Consider the following 18382-nt stretch of genomic DNA (forward strand, 5'->3'; position numbering starts at 1 on the left):
AACAGAGCCGAGCCGGCCTCGGCGCGGCTCGGCAGTTGGCGGGGTTGTTTTAGGTTTTTTTTTCCTTATCTACCACACACCCAGCAGCTCCATCCCACCGCTCCTCGTCTGGCATTCACTCGTTATTGAGCTGCAGAGAGGCCTTAGCCCAGGAGCCTTACAAGAGGCATGGGGGACTCAAGGGCACGTCGAGGTTATGGATCCGCACACACAGTAATGCGGTTACAGCACAGAGCCGTGCTGCGTTCACCTCTCGCGAGTGACCATCGATCGCGCTCCATCTTGGACACGCGCGCGCGTGCGTGGCGCGTGCCTGTTTCAACAAAACAACATTTCCTCCCAATTGTATCCGGATCGTGCCATCGGTGTCATGACACGAGATGGACGATTCACATTGCATCTCGTGTTAGGAAACGGCCCGTGGAAGCGGACATCACAGAGCTACTTGTGAGATCTCATTTCGTATGACCCCTGGTCCACACGCTAGGGGTCAGCACTTTCTCACCCCCTGTGCCACCGAGAGTGATGTCTGTGGAATGATTCGTCGAGTGACAGCCAACACCCGCCGTTCAATTTCACAATTTGAATTTAGCCAAATAAATTCCAGAGCCGAATTAAATGCCATATTGTGTGCAGTCATGGGTGCCCAAGCTTCGGCAAAATCAACTCGTTACACTTGAGCACCCATGGTGTAATTTGATGATCGGCAATTTCATAACAGCTCCGTCTCTGTAAGTGGATGGGTCTCTGTGTGAGTTTATGGGTCTCTATGTGAATCTATGGGTCTCTATGAGGCTTTATCACAGGCATCAGCTGCCTGGATTCGAACCCAGGTTGGCAGCACTCTGAGCCACCTGGCCACCTCACCAGTATCATTAATATTACACTCGTTTACCCCGGGAAGCCTCACTGAATATCAAGACTCGTTGGTGCGTCCGTGCGCGTGCGCGGGTTTTCCGTATCCAGTTTGAATTCCATTTGCCGTGGCAATCAAACCAACGAACGAACGATCGACGAACGACTAAACGAGAGCCTCTCGCGCATCTCACAAGGCGAGAAACCATGAAGGGCATTGACAGCGCGTCCACTAAGAGACGCGTGTCAATCGCGATTTGCCGCTTATTAACGGGTGGAATAGGGCAGTGCCTTCCCAGCCCTCGAATCGATGAATAATGAATAGGGCAATTTTTTTTTATTCTCGCGAGTTGCAAAGACGGGAGAGTGGCTCGGATGCGAGAAACTCTCAAAACAAACGAGACGCCCATCAGCCCCGAGATTCTCTATTGCGCCGGATGCATATGAAATACTCCACCGAATTAACTCAATGATCCTACCCTCGTGAACAAGTCGAACGCCGCGTGTGTTTGCACGCGCGCGCTGCTGAACAACACAAAGGCAAATATCCCCCGTATAGCCTTAACAGATTGTTGGGGCAAGTGCTGGTAGCGAGCACCTATGAAAACCGGCACGGCACAAGAGGGGGTGGGTGGCCAGCACCACGTCCGGTCGCCTTTGTCTCCCCAGTGAGCGATGTTTACACACCGCACCAGGTACCCATTTGAGGCTGAGTCGACCTAGGAGAGGCCCGGGACCGGTTCAGATAATCATCACCGGTGTTGGCCGTGAGCGGGAATCGAACTCGGGACGCCGGGTTCATAGCGCAGCGTAGCGCTAACCGCGACACTACCGCTCCACCCAGAGACACATACACACGCAGATACACACACACGCAGATACACACACACGCAGACACACACACACGCAGACACACACACACGCAGACACACACACACGCAGACACACACACACACGCAGACACACACACGCAGATACACACACACGCAGACACACACACACGAACACACACACGCAGATACACACACACACGCATACACACACACGCAGACACACACACGCAGACACACACACGCAGATACACACGCAGACACACATGCAGACACACACGCAGATACACACACACGCAGACACACACACACGCAGACACACACACACGCAGACACACGCAGACACACACACACGCAGATACACACACACGCAGACACACACGCAGATACACATGCAGACACACACGCAGATACACACACACGCAGATACACACACACGCAGACACACACGGGCGCGCTTTTGCGTGCGTTTGTGGCTACCTCTGAACGAGGGGAATGTGCGCGCCGTACGTCCTGAAGCCGATAAGCGCAACCGCAAGACAATTACCATGTAAGTGCTCTTACATCTATGTACATCATCGTATAATTCAGATGACAAAGCTCTCGCTGCACGGGGCAAAAAGCTCGGGAACATTGTCAAATGCTCTGGCGGCTGATCTCACTTCATCGGAGGCTTATTTCCGTCACCAGAGTGCGCGACCACGTGCCCTCGAAAACACCACAAGCGCTTTGCGCCTGGAACAATCGTGCGATAGATGCCACCCTTGACGCGTTCCTCTGTGGTTGCCCAGTTGCGCTGTGACCCCGCTCCAAGATATATCGGAGCTGTCATGGACAGAAAACTGTGGCATTCAAGCCCTTCCATGAAAAAACAAACTGATCTTGTGGGAAAAAGCCAAATCAAGAATCGTCTTGTTGTAGGAACGCATCAGCTGATGCGCAAGGAACTGCCACCCTCTCACTACTCCGTGGCAGAGTCGCAAAACCGCGCGATGCACCATTGAATAACGCCATGTGGCATCGTCACCAGAACATTCGCCACCGACACCAATGCCCCGGCTGCCCGTTCTGCCGAACATTCTGCCACCAGATATCCGCAGAGACGTCGCGCAAACTGCAGATAGAGTTCACACGGTTTTCTCGCCAATGACAGCCACCTGGCTGCTTCCCCTGCTGGGGATCGCCCTATCGCCTTTTTACCCCCGATCCGGAAGGACGCTGATCGCGAACGAGAGTGGGACAACGCGTTGAGTCCGAAAAGAAACTCCTCATTCGAGACCCAAACATCGCACCTCCTCCTGCCTTTCACATTGCTCCTCCGCGAAGACACCGGTGGTGGAGCCGTCGGTCGCGTCTTGAACATCAACATACACAAAGCCACAGCAGTGCGAATGTGGCCACGTAGCCCATGCTATGAAACCACATGGTACACCGCTGTAGTCTGTGCTCCAGAGAAAGAAAAACGCTACACGGACTTATGCGAGGAAATGCTCGCGATATTTAGAATGCATCAAATCTCCGGCGATCCGAATGCAAATTGTTGAGAATGCATCCGGAGAGGACGTCACTCAGGTGACGCGGCTCCGCCATTGTCTTGCCAGGAGTCGTGTCACGTGCCAATGATTGACATCACTTTTGTGAGCCCCACCCCCCGAAAAAAAAACAAATCATGAATACACAACACCGCGTGCACGAACCAAAAATCTGAAGAAGGAAATAAATAACAAAAAAATATGTTCCTTACAAATCTCCAAACCTAATTGTTTACCCATAACATCCTTAATGACATGGATGATATTGGTCGCGAAAGCCTAAGTGGTTAAACTAAATATTTTACACCTGAAGCTCACTCCTAGTGCTCGTACATACACTTATCAGAGTCAAAATATGTATTAATGCTGGAGGATCCCGATGAGCTCTGAAGCTCTTTTTCTCAGATTTCCAGCAGGTGTTCACAGATGCCCAGTGGGACATCTCTACTCGTCGCCCACCTGGATATCACCGAACTTCGCTTGGATTCAACCTTGCCTTAAAGCTTTCGTGACTGCAGGAATTCGTATTCTTGGGTCTTTCGATAAAGTCACGTAGGTAGGTTCAAAGTAAAAAAAAAAAAATGCTAAAATCTACGACGTTTAGATCGCAACAGAAGCGGTCGTCTTCAGGAAATTTTCAATTTTCTTTGAACCAATCTACGTGACTTTACCGAAAGACCCAAGAAAATGCGCTTGGATTATTCGACTGCTACTATAAATTCCCACGCGTGATCGTGATTACATCAGCCACTGGCGATGGCCTATCGCGTGTGGACCAGATTACCTCATGGGGGGAGGGAATAGATAATAGCTCAGTGGACTTTACCTGGTAAAGTGAAATCGCTTTCGTTTTATTTAGAGGAACAGGTGGGCTCGGCACGCCTCGGTGGACGGCTGTTCCTCTCACACTCCCTTAAACACTCACGCCCTTGTCCGGCATCGTTCATTTAAATCCCCGGACAATCTCCAGACAATTTACTCCGCCTTCCATTATTTTTCATTTCCTACGAAGCGAGCAGAGAGGGGGAGAGAGAGAGAGCGAGCGCGCGCGCTTGGAGAGCGGAGAATATTCTCCCGTAGGGAATTCTTGGAAGACGCCGTCTTAATGTGGATAGGCGAGGTCTGTGAGAATGCGTTTGTCTGTAACCCGTCCGCCCGCCCGCCCGTCCAGTGTCCCCCAGCCAAGGCTATTTAGAGACGGCATCTCATTTGTGCCTGGGCACTTGGGAACATTCTGGGATAGCGGGAGAGGGCCCTAAGTGCAATTCAGCCAATAGAGATTAATTGCTTCGTATTAATGCGCAGCGTGCGTATATAGATAGCAACTGTCGCGATATAGGGCCGCAGAGCTTGGGCAATTGTTGCCTTGGGCAATTTGTTGGCTTGGGCAATTGTTTCCTTGGGTAATTATTGCCTTGGGCAATTGTTGGCTTGGGCAATTGTTGGCTTGGGCAATTGTTGCCTTGGGCAATTGTTGCCTTGGGCAATTGTTGGCTTGGGCAATTGTTGCCTTGGGCAATTGTTGGCTTGGGCAATTGTTGGCTTGGGCAATTGTTGGTTCCGGTTGCATTCCTGTCGACTTGTCTTTGATTCCCCACACCTCCGACGCGACAACTGCGCGTGACAATTCCACGGCGTGCTGAGATGCAACTTAATAAATTACACCCTTTAATAATATATAACAAAAAAAATGCCATGATATATTTAGATGAATAGACGCATTGTTTTCTGCGTCCATGCCCGCCGTCCACCTTTTCGCTTCGCGAACCGGAGAGACAATGATTGTTTTTCCAAGGTACCAAACCTTATTAACTTTATAATTTACTCGAGCCGACTCTCTCCGGAAGGCTCACTGAGTCTAATAATTCTCGCCCTTCGGGGTGACGGGCAATGGCATTAACGTGTTACAGGGCCAGCCGGCCCGTAAGGGCAGAGCCATATTCACAGAACTCCTCTGCAGTGTTTTTGTCGAAGTCTGCGGTGGAGTGAGTGACTCGCGGGGTCGACGGCGATGCTTGCTGTTGTCGCGGGTCCAATTCTTGACGCAAAACCAAAGCGATTTCCTGTCCGAATGATCATTGAGGCATTGATGCTGTTTAGAGCCCTGATCCAGTGGTGGTAATTCCACATTGCTATGGCAGGGGTGAGTCCTTTTTTAGGACAAGCACTGTTGACTTCCCTACAAGTGGTACTTATTTTACTGACCCCTGAGGAATGATGGGCTGAGTCAACCCCCATGCAGGGGCTGAGTCAACCCCCATGAGCCACTTAGGCGGAAAAACACAAAAAACACAAAGATCACCCATATAGCCTTAACAAACTGTAGGGGCAAGTTCTGTTAGCGAGCACCTTTGAAGGCCAGAACAGCACACGAGGGGGTGGGTGGCCAGCACTATGCCTGACCGCCTTTGTCTCCCAAATGCTGATGTTTACACACCGAACCAGGTACTCATTTGAGGCTGAGTCAACCTAGAGGAAGCCAAGGAGCGGTTCAGATAATCGTCACCGGTGTTGGCCGTGAGCGGGAATCGAACCGGGGTGGCCGGGTTCATAGTGCAGCGCGCTAACCGCTACACCACCGCTCCCCACACACACACACACGCACGCCTACACACACACGAACACCTACACACACACAAAGACAACGATCCTCCTACATAGCCTTCACATACTTTTGTGGCAAGTGGGGGGATGCAGTGGCGCCATGGCACAGTGGCTAGCGCGCCACGCCACGAGGCTGGCGAGTCGAGTCTGATCCGCCGCGTTCACTGCCGACATCGGTGACACGTTCCTGAAATCGACCCTGGCCTCAAAATGAGTAGCTGGTGCGGTGTGTAAACATCAGCATTGGGGAGACAAAGGCGGTCAGGCGTGGAGGTGACCACCCGAATCGCTCGTGTGCTGTGTCGGCCTGCAAATAGGTGCTACTTGCCAACAACGCTTGCCCCCCGCAAGTCTGTCAAGGCTATACGGGGGATCTTTGTCGTTGTGTTTGTGCGTGGGTGGGAGTTGGGGCTGGGGTGTGACCGGCGTTGTTCTCTCTCGCAAGGCCAAGTTCGTGAGCAACGTCACGACGTGGAAAGAAATGAAGCCGGGCTTCTATCACGGCCATCTGTCCTTCATCGACTTCACCAAGTGAGTACAAGACTCCTCCTGCTCCTCCTCTCTCCTCCCTCGCCCCCCCTCCTCCTCTCTCCCACTCTCCCACTCCTTCACAGCGCACACGGATATAGCAACATCAGCAGCATGCTCACCACCACCACCATCATAATCATCATCACGTTTGCTGAAGAGCGTCCGTCGTTCGCGGAGGTTGCGTATGATCAAGAAAGGGAAAACGCGCGCAGTGTCCGTGGGAAAATCCACAGGCACAGCGGGAAGGCGGCAATTGCCCGAGCTCTGTTGTCCTGTACATTGGCGTGTCTGGGCCAGCCGGGTTTGAATCCCCGCTCACGGCGCAAATCGGTGCCGGTTATCTGAACCGATCGTGCCCCTCCCCTGGATTCGACTCAGCCTCAAACGAGTGCCTGATGTGGTGTGTTTGCATCGCCGCTAGAGAGACAAAGGCGGCCGGGCGTGGTTGCTGGCCACCCACCCACTCGTGTGCCGTGCCGGACTTCATCGGTTCTCCCTAACGGCACTTGCCCCAGCAGTCTGTTTAGGCTATACGGGGGTCTTTGTCTTTGTGGTTAGGGCACTGCAACTATGAACGCGGCGACCAGAGTTCGATTGCTGGCCACGGCGGACATCCGTGGCGATAATCATGAGTGGAGGAATCAGCGAACATGATCTCGATGGTCATGCCAATTTCATTCTCATACGGCGATGCTGTGACGTCACCACCATTATCCTCACGTCACAATGTGGGCGTCAAACGGGGTCGTGTCAGCAAACTTGTTAGCTCGTTAAACGCCTCCGCGCGTGACAAGTTTCATTTGTTCGCTTGTGTCGGGTGGCGGAGGGTCTTGCGACACAAAATTCGGCCGGATCGTTGCGTGATCGATGAATATTGTATCACGAAGATTTAGTGATAGGGGAGGTGATGGGGGTTGGGCTTTAGTAATAAGGGTAGTGATAGGGGTTGATGTAGTGATAGGGGTAGTGATGGTGGTAGTGATAGGGGTAGTAATATAGTTTGAGGTAGTAATAGGGGTAGTGAATCGGGTAAGGGTTGCGATAGGGGTAGGGGCAGTGCTAGGGGTTAGGATAGAAGCAGTAGCAGGATGGGCTAGGGCAGAAGAGATGGGAGTTGTGTTAAGGGTTGAATGAAAGCAGCTGAGTGAAGATGGTTGTGGATGATGATGATGATGACGATCATGCAATCGTTGCCCACGATGATCATGACGACGATGCATTTAATCACGGCACCGCGGTGTTTGTGCCGTGGGTTGCGGATGCCCATGCCCGCAGGTTCGGCGTCAACAGGAAGCCAATCTACATCAACGTGGTGCGCGATCCTATCGAGCGTCTCATCTCCTACTACTACTTCCTGCGCTTCGGGGACGACTACAGACCGGGCCTGCGGCGGCGCAAGCAAGGCGACAAGAAGGTGAGAGGGAGCGACGCGTCTCGGTTTTCAAAAGTCTGGGGTTCCCAGCCGCGCCGTGGTCAAGCGGTAGTCCTCGAGTGCCCGGTGGTGAACGAGGCGATGAGCTCATCTCCCGTTGAAGTCCCCGAGGCGGTGGTGGAAGTGCCCTCATTCCTCTGGCGACAATGAGTAAATAAATACCCCAGCGATACATGGGGTAACGAGTGACGGTCATCGCGTTGTGCGGGCTCAGAAGGCCACGCTTCTTATCGCAACAACAGAAAAAAAAACAAATTCCGAGGACGAACGCGCGTTGGAGGTCGCCGCCAGGACCCATGCGTATTCATCGTTTTTCTTCCACGTTTTTTTTTTCCGTGGCGACGCGCTGGGAGGGGTGATTGGGTGTTGCTGCTCCTGCCTTGTGCATCCTCCTCCTCCTCCTCCACCTCCTCATCCTCCTCCTCCACCACCTCCTCATCCACCTCCTCCGCCTCCCGCAGACGTTTGACGAGTGCGTGCGCGAGGGCGGCTCTGACTGCTCGGCGGAAAAACTCTGGCTCCAGATTCCCTTCTTCTGTGGCCACAGCTCGGAGTGCTGGTGAGCCCCGCAACGCACGAACCACACCCCCCCCCGAGCATCAAACTCCCGAGCGCCAGTGCCGGATGAAGCTCGTGCGGGGCCTGTAGCATATGTTGTTATAAAGGGGCCCTAAATTACATGAAACATTAATATTAAAACACACGCATTTTTTTACTTGCATGGTAAAGTTATTGTAGCTTTTTCATTTGCTATACTGCCAGATAATACGAAGAATCGCTAACCTTAAACACCCAGTCGTTCATAAAAGTTGAAGGCGGTATAGTACTATAGTAATAGAGCAAGTGCAGAAGCACTGAACCGGAATTGATAGCTTGAAAGCGTTTAGCGCGGGGCCCTTGAAAGTGCGGGGCCCGTAGCATTATGTAGCTACTTGTGCTACTAGGATGCCGGATGATCCTAGTAACACAAGTAGCTACTACATATGTAGCTACTGCATATGTAGCTACTACATTTATAGTAGCTACATATGTAGTAGCAGCTACATATGTAGTAGCTACTACTAACTACTACTACATATGTAGTAGCTACTACATACAGTGAGGGGAAAAAAGTATTTGATCCCCTGCTGATTTTGTACGTTTCCCCATTGACAAAGAAATGATCGGTCTATAATTTTAATGGTAGGTTTATTTGAAAAGTGAGAGACAGAATAACAACAACAAAATCCAGAAAAACGCATGTCAAAAATTTTATAAATTAATTTGCATTTTAATGAGGGAAATAAGTATTTGACCCCCTCTCAATCAGACAGATTTCTGGCTCCCAGGTGTCTTTTATACAGGTAACGAGCTGAGATTATGAGCACACTCTTAAAGGGAGTGCTCCTAATCTCAGCTTGTTACCTGTATAAAAGACACCAGTCCACAGAAGCAATCAATCAGATTCCAAACTCTCCACCATGGCCAAGACCAAAGAGCTCTCCAAGGATGTCAGGGACAAAATTGTAGACCTACACAGGCTGGAATGGGCTACAAGACCATTGCCAAGCAGCTTGGTGAGAAGGTGACAACAGTTGGTGCGATTATTCGCAAATGGAAGAAACACAAAAGAACTGTCAATCTCCCTTGGCCTGGGGCTCCATGCAAGTTCTCACCTCGTGGAGTTGCAATGATCATGAGAACGGTGAGGAATCGGCCCGGAACTACACGGGAGAGTCTTGACAATGATCTCAAGGCAGTTGGGACCATAGTCACCAAGAAAACAATTGGTAACATACTACGCCGTGAAGGACTGAAATCCTGCTGAGCCCGCAAGGTCCCCCTACTCAAGAAAGCACATATACATGCCCGTATGAAGTTTGCCAATGAACATCCGAATGATTCAGAGGACAACTGGGTGAAAGTGTTGTGGTCAGATAAGACCAAAATGGAGCTCTTTGGCATCAACTCAACTCGCCGTGTTTGGAGGAGGAGGAATGCTGCCTATGACCCCAAGAACACCATCCCCACCGTCAACCATGGAGGTGGAAACATTATGCTTTGGGGGTGTTTTTCTGCTAAGGGAACAGGACAACTTCACCGCATCAAAGGGACGATGGACGGGGCCATGTACCGTCAAATCTTGGGTGAGAACCTCCTTCCCTCAGCCAGGGCATTGAAAATGGGTCGTGGATGGGTATTCCAGCATGACAATGACCCAAAACACACGGCCAAGGCAACAAAGGAGTGGCTCAAAAAGAAGCACATTAAGGTCCTGGAGTGGCCTAGCCAGTCTCCAGACCTTAATTCCATAGAAAATCTGTGGAGGGTGCTGAAGGTTCGAGTTGCCAAACGTCAGCCTCGAAACCTTAATGACTTGGAGAAGATCTGCAAAGAGGAGTGGGACACAATCCCTCCTGAGATGTGTGCAAGCCTGGTGGCCAACTACAAGAAACATCTGACCTCTGTGATTGCCAACAAGGGTTTTGCCACCAAGTACTAAGTCATGTTTTGCAGAGGGGTCAAATACTTATTTCCCTCATTAAAATGCAAATCAATTTATAAAATTTTTGACATGCATTCTTCTGGATTTTGTTGTTGTTATTCTGTCTCTCACTGTTCAAAAAGAAACCTACCATTAAAATTATAGACTGATCAATGGGCAAACGTACAAAATCAGCAGGGGATCAAATACTTTTTTCCCTCACTGTATGTCCTAACTTGTGTTACTAGGATCATCTGCCGAGCGCCCCTTGTGCTCACGGGATCCTCGCAGCACGAGCGGCCGGGGGAGCCACTGGCACCGCCTCCGTGATTCACAGACGCAGCCCGCAGTAGTTTCACAGCATTGGAGGGGTGGAGTGGGAGGGGCGTGGGGCGATGTTGCTCTGTGGCTGAGCCAAATATTGTTGTTGAAATACCCGCAGGATGAATCAGTGCGGCCGCTGGAACGTGGAATCGAACCGCGAACTGCCGCGGTTAATTAGCGGCAAAGCGCGCTCACGGCTGGAGGCGATGTCACCGCCAAATGGCGATGATCACGGAAGAGCCCCGCGCCCTCCCTTTTCCCTGGGGGCGTCTCATCGCGAGACGATTGAAGGGCACCCCCAGTGGTAGCTGCCCGTATGGGAGGGAGGGGGGCGCAATTGTGGATGCGACGTGGGGCCCTACACGTAGCACGCCTGTAATCCCGCACTGTGCAGGCAGCGGGGGTTGGTGGATCACACGAAAGTTATGAAACTCCCTTCCCGTGGGCGTCGAGGTGCCTGGCTTGATAGGGGAAAGTTGCACAGCAAGTGTGGACTAATCTCCATCTCTTCCATCTTGTGCGGCATAAAGTGTTTCCCCCTTGCCAGTGTGGGTTTCCTCCGGGTGCACCGGTTTCATCCTACGTGCACACACGTTCAGTAATTAATAGGCCGATAACACCTTCAGTCATATATCGAGGACCGCAGAGCTTGGGAAATTACTAGGACCTCACCGCGTAGCTGCTGCTGCTGCCTTTCCGCTCGTCCTCCCCCTGGCGCCTCCTCTCTCGTCTGGGGCGATATGAGATGATGACGACGATGACGGTGACAGTCATTATGATAACGATGACGACTATGACGATGATGATGACAACGATTATGATGACGATGATGTCGACGATGATGATGACGACGAAGATGTTGATGACGACGATGATGATGATGTTGATGACAATGACGACATTGACGATGACGATGATGCCGACGATAACGATGACAATTACGCTGTGAGTACCTAAACGATGCGACGGCTCCACTCTGGCACCTGTCCGCGTGTCGCTGCCGCGGGTCTCGGCCGAGCGTGACTCTGACGGGCGGTGCCGCGGGCCAGGAACCCGGGCAACCGCTGGGCCCTGGAGCAGGCCAAGACGAACCTTCTGAGCGAGTATCTCCTCGTGGGTGTCACCGAGGAGCTGGAGGACTTCATCATGCTGCTCGAGGCCGCGCTCCCACGCTTCTTCAAGGGCGCCACGTCGCACTACCGCAGCGGTAACCTAGCCTGGCACCGCGCGAGCGTGCCGGGGAGCGCCGCGTTCGATTCGCGCTCGCAGCCACGAACGTCGGTGACGATTATCTCGACCAAGGGGATGGTGCCTCCCCTAACCTAGGTCGATCCGCGCCTCAAACGTTTGAGTGCCTGGTGCGACACGTAAAACATTTCCAGGGGGGAGGCAAAGGCGGCGGACAGGGCTGGGCCGGGCCGGGCCGGGCCGGGCGTGGTGCTGACCCCACGAAAACCTCTCCCGCCTCCCTACCCCTACGTGCGCAGGGAAGCGGTCGCACCTGCGACGCACCGTGGAGAAGAAGCCCCCAAGCAGGGAGTCGATCCAGCGGCTGCAACAGTCACGCGCGTGGCAGATGGAGAAGGAATTCTACGAGTTTGTGCTCGAGCAGTTTCAGTTCGTGCGCGCGCACGCGGTGCTTGAGCGCGGCGGGGAGCTCTTCCCGCTCGCGCAGAACTACTTCTACGAGAAGATCTACCCGCGCCACCGGTTCGTCGCGCCCACCACACCACCCCCACCAACCCCTCGTGTGGCCACGCCTCGTGCCATCCTCGCGCCTGCGTCCACCCATCCGACTCGTGCGGCCAAGCAGAGACGCGCCGAGTCTCGCGACACTTTGTCAAGGCAGAGTCCTATCGTGGGACCTCTTTTGTTATTTTTTTACCAGCATCAAAGTATGATGCTGGAAATACAACAGGTGTTAAGATGCTAACGCACCAAATAGAAACCTTCTACAAGGAATTAACCACAAACAGTGCTTGTGGTGAAGATGCAAAGAAAACATGCTCTGATAATATATTGCATTGTCTCTGAAACTGATTGGCTTACACCAGAGACAGCCTTCTTCATGGGGTGAGGAGCTATATCATGAGTCCTGTCAAACTTTCGCAGGAGTGGAGGTGGGGTGGGGCAATGATGGCTACGTGGGATCCCGATTCAGTATTTTTTTGGGGTGCAATTCTTTCAAAGTGCCCCGTGACCCCAGCACAGCACGGGGGGGGGGGGGGGGCATCTCGAGCGGCTGCTGTGACCCGGGCGGGTGGAACTCTCTCGATGGACCCGCTGCCAGATTTCCGATTGGATTCGTCGGTTCGTTTATATTTTGGTGACGTGACGACGATAGTACAATGGCGATGAAGTTGGGATTTAAAAGAAAATAAATTCAGGCTAAACCAGGATGCTGAATTTAGCAACCTAGGCTTACTTGGGGACTTACTTTAGTAACTTGATATTGCTTCAATAAGTCGGGCATTGCTGCGGCAAGTCGGGGTTGTTTTGGTAAGCCACGCTTCGATTTAGCAAGCCATGTTTGTTGTAGTTCGTCCGGGGCGCGCTTTAGTAAGTAATGCTTGCTTTAGTCGGTCGGGCTTTATTTGGCAAGCCAGGCTTTAGCAAGCCATGCTTTCCGCTGTAAGTCGGGCTTACAGCACACCTACTTCCACGTGTCTCCCCGTGTTTTGTCGTCACAGAGAATTCCACGGTGACAGAAGAAAAGCGGCGGTATTGCAGCAGCAGCAGCAGCCACTGCCGCCGCTGCCGTAGAGAGAGGGCCTATCGCGGGCCAGGGGCCGCGGGGCGAGTAGACGGCCCTCGGGAGGCCCCCCGGAGGCCCACGACGGCGGCTCAGGTGGTGTGCTGGGGGGTGGGAGTTTGGCCCTCGAAGTGACCTCCACACCGCCCCCCCCCCCCCACCACGTCCTCAGGGCCAGGCGGTGGTTGTGCACTCCTCTCGTAGCTGGAAACCAAAAAAAAAACGTACAGAAGTGGGACATGAACAAAAAACGTATTGAAGATATATGTAGATACCGTGTATGTATATGGCGACGCTGGATGGATACGAATGCGAAGGACAGCGGTTGTATGAAGTGAGATGGGGGAAACAGACAGATGGCCAACGCCGGTTACAAGCGGCCCTTGGACATGTGTCGAGGAGCGTCCGCGCGCTACTCCTGGGGCCCCCCACCCCCTCCTAAAGCGCGCAATCACAAACAGACCCCATAACATTCATCCTTCGACCTATACCGGGCCACAACTACACAGATTCAACGCTGTTTATATACGTATACTGTATATATATAAAGACAGAAGGGAACAAACTATTACAACAACAACAACAACATCAACAACAACAACAACAACAACAAAAACAACAACAACAACATCAACAACAACAACATCAACAACAACAAAAACAACAACAACAGCAACAGCAACAACAACAACAACAACAGCAACAGCAACAACAACAGCAACAACAACAGCAACAACAACAGCAACAACAACAACAAAAACAGCCTGCGGCGGAGTCTTCGTTTATAAGCCCCCGCCAACGTTCCAGCAACGTTCCAGCAACGTCCCGCCCTCTGTCTCTCACTCTCTCACACCCCCTCTTCTCCGACGTCTCGAGGGGACTGCTGTCCCACCGTGGCAGCTATTCGCGAATGCAGTAACCGCGTGTGGACCCCGCTGCGCCGTCTGCCCGGAGCTGTCCCTCCCGCGTCGCCATCGCCCCTCGTGGCTCCTTTCACCTCGGCGGCGGCGTCTTGCGTGGTGGTGGTGGTGCCCGGGCCGCTTTAGCCAAGGGCGGTCTGGCCGACGTGGAAGAGTCGGCCCCCGAATATAAATAAATAAATGTGCCCTCGAGTACAAAGGCACTCGACCTACGCAGTCAACCTGCACAATCAACCTCCAAGGTCAAGCTCCACAGTCAACCTTTACAGTCAACCTACACAGTCAACCTTTATCAAACTCCAAGGTTAACTTCCACAGTCAACCCACACAGTCAACCCACACAGTCAACTTACACTATTTTTAAACTAAACTATATATTTTATTTTACCAGGTAAGGCCCACTTGAGCTGTGTAGATGTTTATCAGAATCGACCCGGCCATCACAAATGATAGCCCAACGAAGTGGCTTATCATCATCATCGTCGTCGTCAAGTGGAAATGTGTAGCTGCCAAAATACTCTTAAACGCGTGACGTTGATTATAAATGTGGGTGGAAAAAACCAGAGGACCCGGAGAAAAATACACGCGACCACGGGGAGACAGAGAGAGAGAGAGACACGCAAACTCCAAATATACAGCAGCAGCAGCAGGCGTCAGGGTCGGGATCGAATCCACGACCTCCTGCATACCAGGCGGGGTCGATAAACAAAACAAAAACTTGGGCGGACCAATTCCCCGCAGCCTTGTGGACAAAAGGCGTCTGCGCAGCAGCGTCGGGCGATCTGGGAGCCACTCTGACTCTCGGTGGAATCTCGAGACGGGTCCTGGGGCGTGAGAAGCAATTGCAGGGCTGCACCTTTAACTTTTGCTTCAGTTTAAATTTCCGTTCACTGCTGTTGTTTTGGCTTTTTTTAATGCCGATGTGAGTTGTTCCGCGCATCATCTCGAGATCCTATTTTGTATTCCGGATCCTTTATATATTCGAACGTTATTATTGTAATTGTTCTTACGCTTGCGGTAGACAGGGTAAAGGCTTTATTCTCACGAATGAGTACCCCCGCCCGCCCGCCTCTCCCCACTGGCTCCGTGTCACCGCAGTCATCGTGGTGACAATGAGCTCCGCTGGCATTGCCCCCTCTCGCTGTCTTTCACATCCCGATAAACGCTCGGCAGCCAGCGGCGCATCTGTAGCCCGAGGCAGTATATCTCACGGGCATTCGCGTGGGAAGCATGAGCCGGCCCTGTGTTCTTCGTATCGGCTCGGCTCAGGATTGGCTCTGGCTCAAGTGAGCCGACTCGAAGCCCACGCTTCACTGGAGCCGGCTCTGAGACGGACCCCCCAGCCACGCTCAAGATTTCCATGGAGCTGAGGCTCAGCCAGGCCACATTGAGCCTGAGTGTCAGAGGCCGAGTCCAGAGCCCTGACCAAGAACACGGTCCTAGCCGGCAGCCCAGGGAGGGATCCGTACAAGAGGACATCCACAGTGGAGACGGAGCGATTAAATCATATTGTGCGCTAGTTGCATTGTGACACCAATTGTAGCGTTGTAAAGACGAGTAAATTTCTTAGGAGGCACACTCTGTTTATTGTAACTGTTCCTTACACAATCCTTAACACACACAGAGGGATATTCGGTCCCCTCACCCGATACCCTAGGGAGGTACAGCCTCCTAGCTTGGCGGGACTTGCACGTCTACCGCTAACCTCCTTGATACCTAAGGAGGTACAGCCTCCGGACTTGGCGGGACTTACACGTCTACCGCTATCCTAGCCTAGAGTCCTCCGGCTTGGACCTAGGGGAGGCTATCTGACCCACCGCTGGCCCTGTGGGTCCTGACCACTGGGTATGCCAAGCCTTAGCCCTCAAAAGGGCTGGAAGGCTGGTCCAGGGTCCTAGCTAGTCTTCAGCCGGGGCTTCGGTCTTCGTGTCGGGAGAGAACTCCCTGAGATCTGTTGGGTCACCCTTCTTATACCCGTTCGTGGCCAGGAATAACCAATCACACATTCCCACGTGGAACTGGCTGATTGGTTCTCCCTAAACTGTGGCTACGATCCACTTCACCTCGTCTGACCCCAACCGTTATGTACCCCGAGGTAACGCTGCACTGCCCCCTTGATACCTGGTGGCAATGCAGGTTACCGAACAGTGCGTGGTTAACACCTCTACACATCGTAGGACCGTGAGAGATGGTGACGACATGAGCAGGTGAGCAGGTCTTCATCCAGGAGTGGATTGTTCACGGCCGCTGATGATGCTTGTTGGGAGTTGGAGTTGGCCTCGTGACCTATACTGGGTCAGATCGCCGAACCGGCACCGCTGAGGCCCTGAGTTCGAATACAACGACTAATCACCTCCTTAAACACCCCATCCCCCCACTCCCCTTAAGCTCCTCCCGCAACCAATCCCTGCCTCCCCCCCCCCAGCACACGGTGATTATTATTATTTTATTATTCCATCAGTCTGAGCAGGTGCTGTGATATTGTCAGTCGAGATCAAACAAAACACTCTAATTCGGACGATACAAATTGGGTCAGGCCAGCCCGACATAGCCACACGCATGCACGGCATCGTGCAGAGGAAGAGATCTCAGATGAGGATAATCACCATCGTCATCATCATAAGCAACACCATCATCATCATCAAACAGCTCCACCTGCCAAGGCTGTCCCAGCTCAGCAAGCCTATCATCGTTTCTCCAGGGTCATTAAAATATGTACCATTTTGTGGGACGCCCGCCCTGGTGGTTGTCCTGTGGTCATACTGGCCCCTGGCATGGGAATGTGGAAATCAGACCACTGGCTCAGTGCCGCATAAGGCGATGACAACCGCTCATTTCGGCGATACAAGAATAGGAATATCACAATAATTGAACTTTGAATTTGGATTCGTCTGAATGCTGCCGTGGATGAATGGTTTACCCCCAGTGGCGATCCAAGGCACGCGCGAATCGTGCGCGCTTAGGAGTCGTACAAACGTCAGCCGTGGGTCAATCCACTGCTGGATGAAGGTGGCATCTGCGTGCTGGACGCATCACGGGGTGGGGGGGCTTTGAAATTGGTGACGGACGTGCAGATGCGTGGAGCCTTTGCTATAAACTGTTGGTTTCTTTCGGAATTTCTCACTTCTTATTTTAGTGAGGTGTCTGTCATTGGCTCTCACTGTGCGTCAAAACATGTGTTGATAGCCGTGTGTTTTTTTTTTATACACACAACACGCAGACTTGAACACACAAGGTGTGTACACACGTATATATATGTACCTTCAAAATGATTCTAAAGATGCACTAATATGAATTGTTAATGTTGGGCATTCGCGCTCTGTATTAAAACGTGACTTCTCTTCGCTGTGCGTAAACTCAGAGGCGTCGGGGCTTCTGTGTGCATCTCTTCATCACGTGCTCCGTGCCACCCGTGCGGAGCGGTGGCGCAGCGGTTAGCGCACTGCGCCAGGAAAACCCGGCCACCCGATTTAGACTCCCGCTCACGACCACTAGCCGTGACGATAATCTGAACCGGTCCTGGGCCTCTCCTAGGTCGACTCGGCATCAACGAGTACCTGGTGCTGTGTGTAAACATCACCAGTGGGGAGACGAAGGCGGCCGGGCGTGGTGTTCGCCACCCCGCCCCATCGTCTGCCGTGCCGGCCTTCGGAGGTGCTACTCGCTCACAGCACTTGCCCAAAAAGTATGTTAAATCTATACGGGGGGTCTTTGTCTTTTGTTTCAATGTGACCACATCATTCATCAGGCAACGCAATCTGACCCCCGTGCATATCAGCTTCTGGTCTGCGCTAGCTTGTAGCCAGCAGCTTGCGGTGCAGCAACATCAATAGTTGTACTGTAATTCTATGCCCCCCCCCCCCCGAGTCTATGCTCGGCGCCTTCGCCAAACCGCACTGGCCATCGTGGTGAAGTATGGTCAAATAGCCTCCGTGGGAAAAACCACATCCAGCAGTTTGATTGACACGCGGAGCTCAAAATACAGGAGCTGCATTTCTCACTCTGTAAGTTCCGGAACGCTGCTGAGCTGGCTGAGAGTCGGGGTTGCCGGCGTAAGGCACTACAACTAGAGTACAAGGTAAACCTATTATACATCACCCTGTTTGATGCTCCTGTGTGTCCTTGCAATCATACAAAG

At 52.5% G+C, this 18382-nt stretch overlaps 1 protein-coding gene across 3 annotated transcripts in view; it reads left to right on the forward strand.

The window, feature by feature from the left end:
- LOC116953218 (heparan sulfate 2-O-sulfotransferase 1-like) overlaps positions 1–17588 on the forward strand; it is a 96294-nt gene extending 78706 nt beyond the window's left edge. For all 3 annotated transcript variants that reach the window (XM_032973183.2, XM_032973184.2, XM_076074758.1), the window contains 6 exons: positions 6267–6352; positions 7628–7766; positions 8246–8343; positions 11622–11779; positions 12060–12282; positions 13263–17588. In XM_032973183.2, the coding sequence (XP_032829074.2) occupies positions 6267–6352; positions 7628–7766; positions 8246–8343; positions 11622–11779; positions 12060–12282; positions 13263–13335 (777 nt within the window). In that variant the 3' untranslated portion in view covers positions 13336–17588. The remainder of the gene's footprint in view (positions 1–6266; positions 6353–7627; positions 7767–8245; positions 8344–11621; positions 11780–12059; positions 12283–13262) is intronic.
- The last annotated feature ends 794 nt before the right edge of the window (positions 17589–18382 follow it).

Source organism: Petromyzon marinus, chromosome 50 (assembly GCF_048934315.1).
Source record: "Petromyzon marinus isolate PM22_M1 ecotype Great Lakes invasive population chromosome 50, UKy_Petmar_22M1.pri1.0, whole genome shotgun sequence".
In the NCBI taxonomy this organism is placed as follows: Eukaryota; Metazoa; Chordata; class Hyperoartia; order Petromyzontiformes; family Petromyzontidae; genus Petromyzon; species Petromyzon marinus.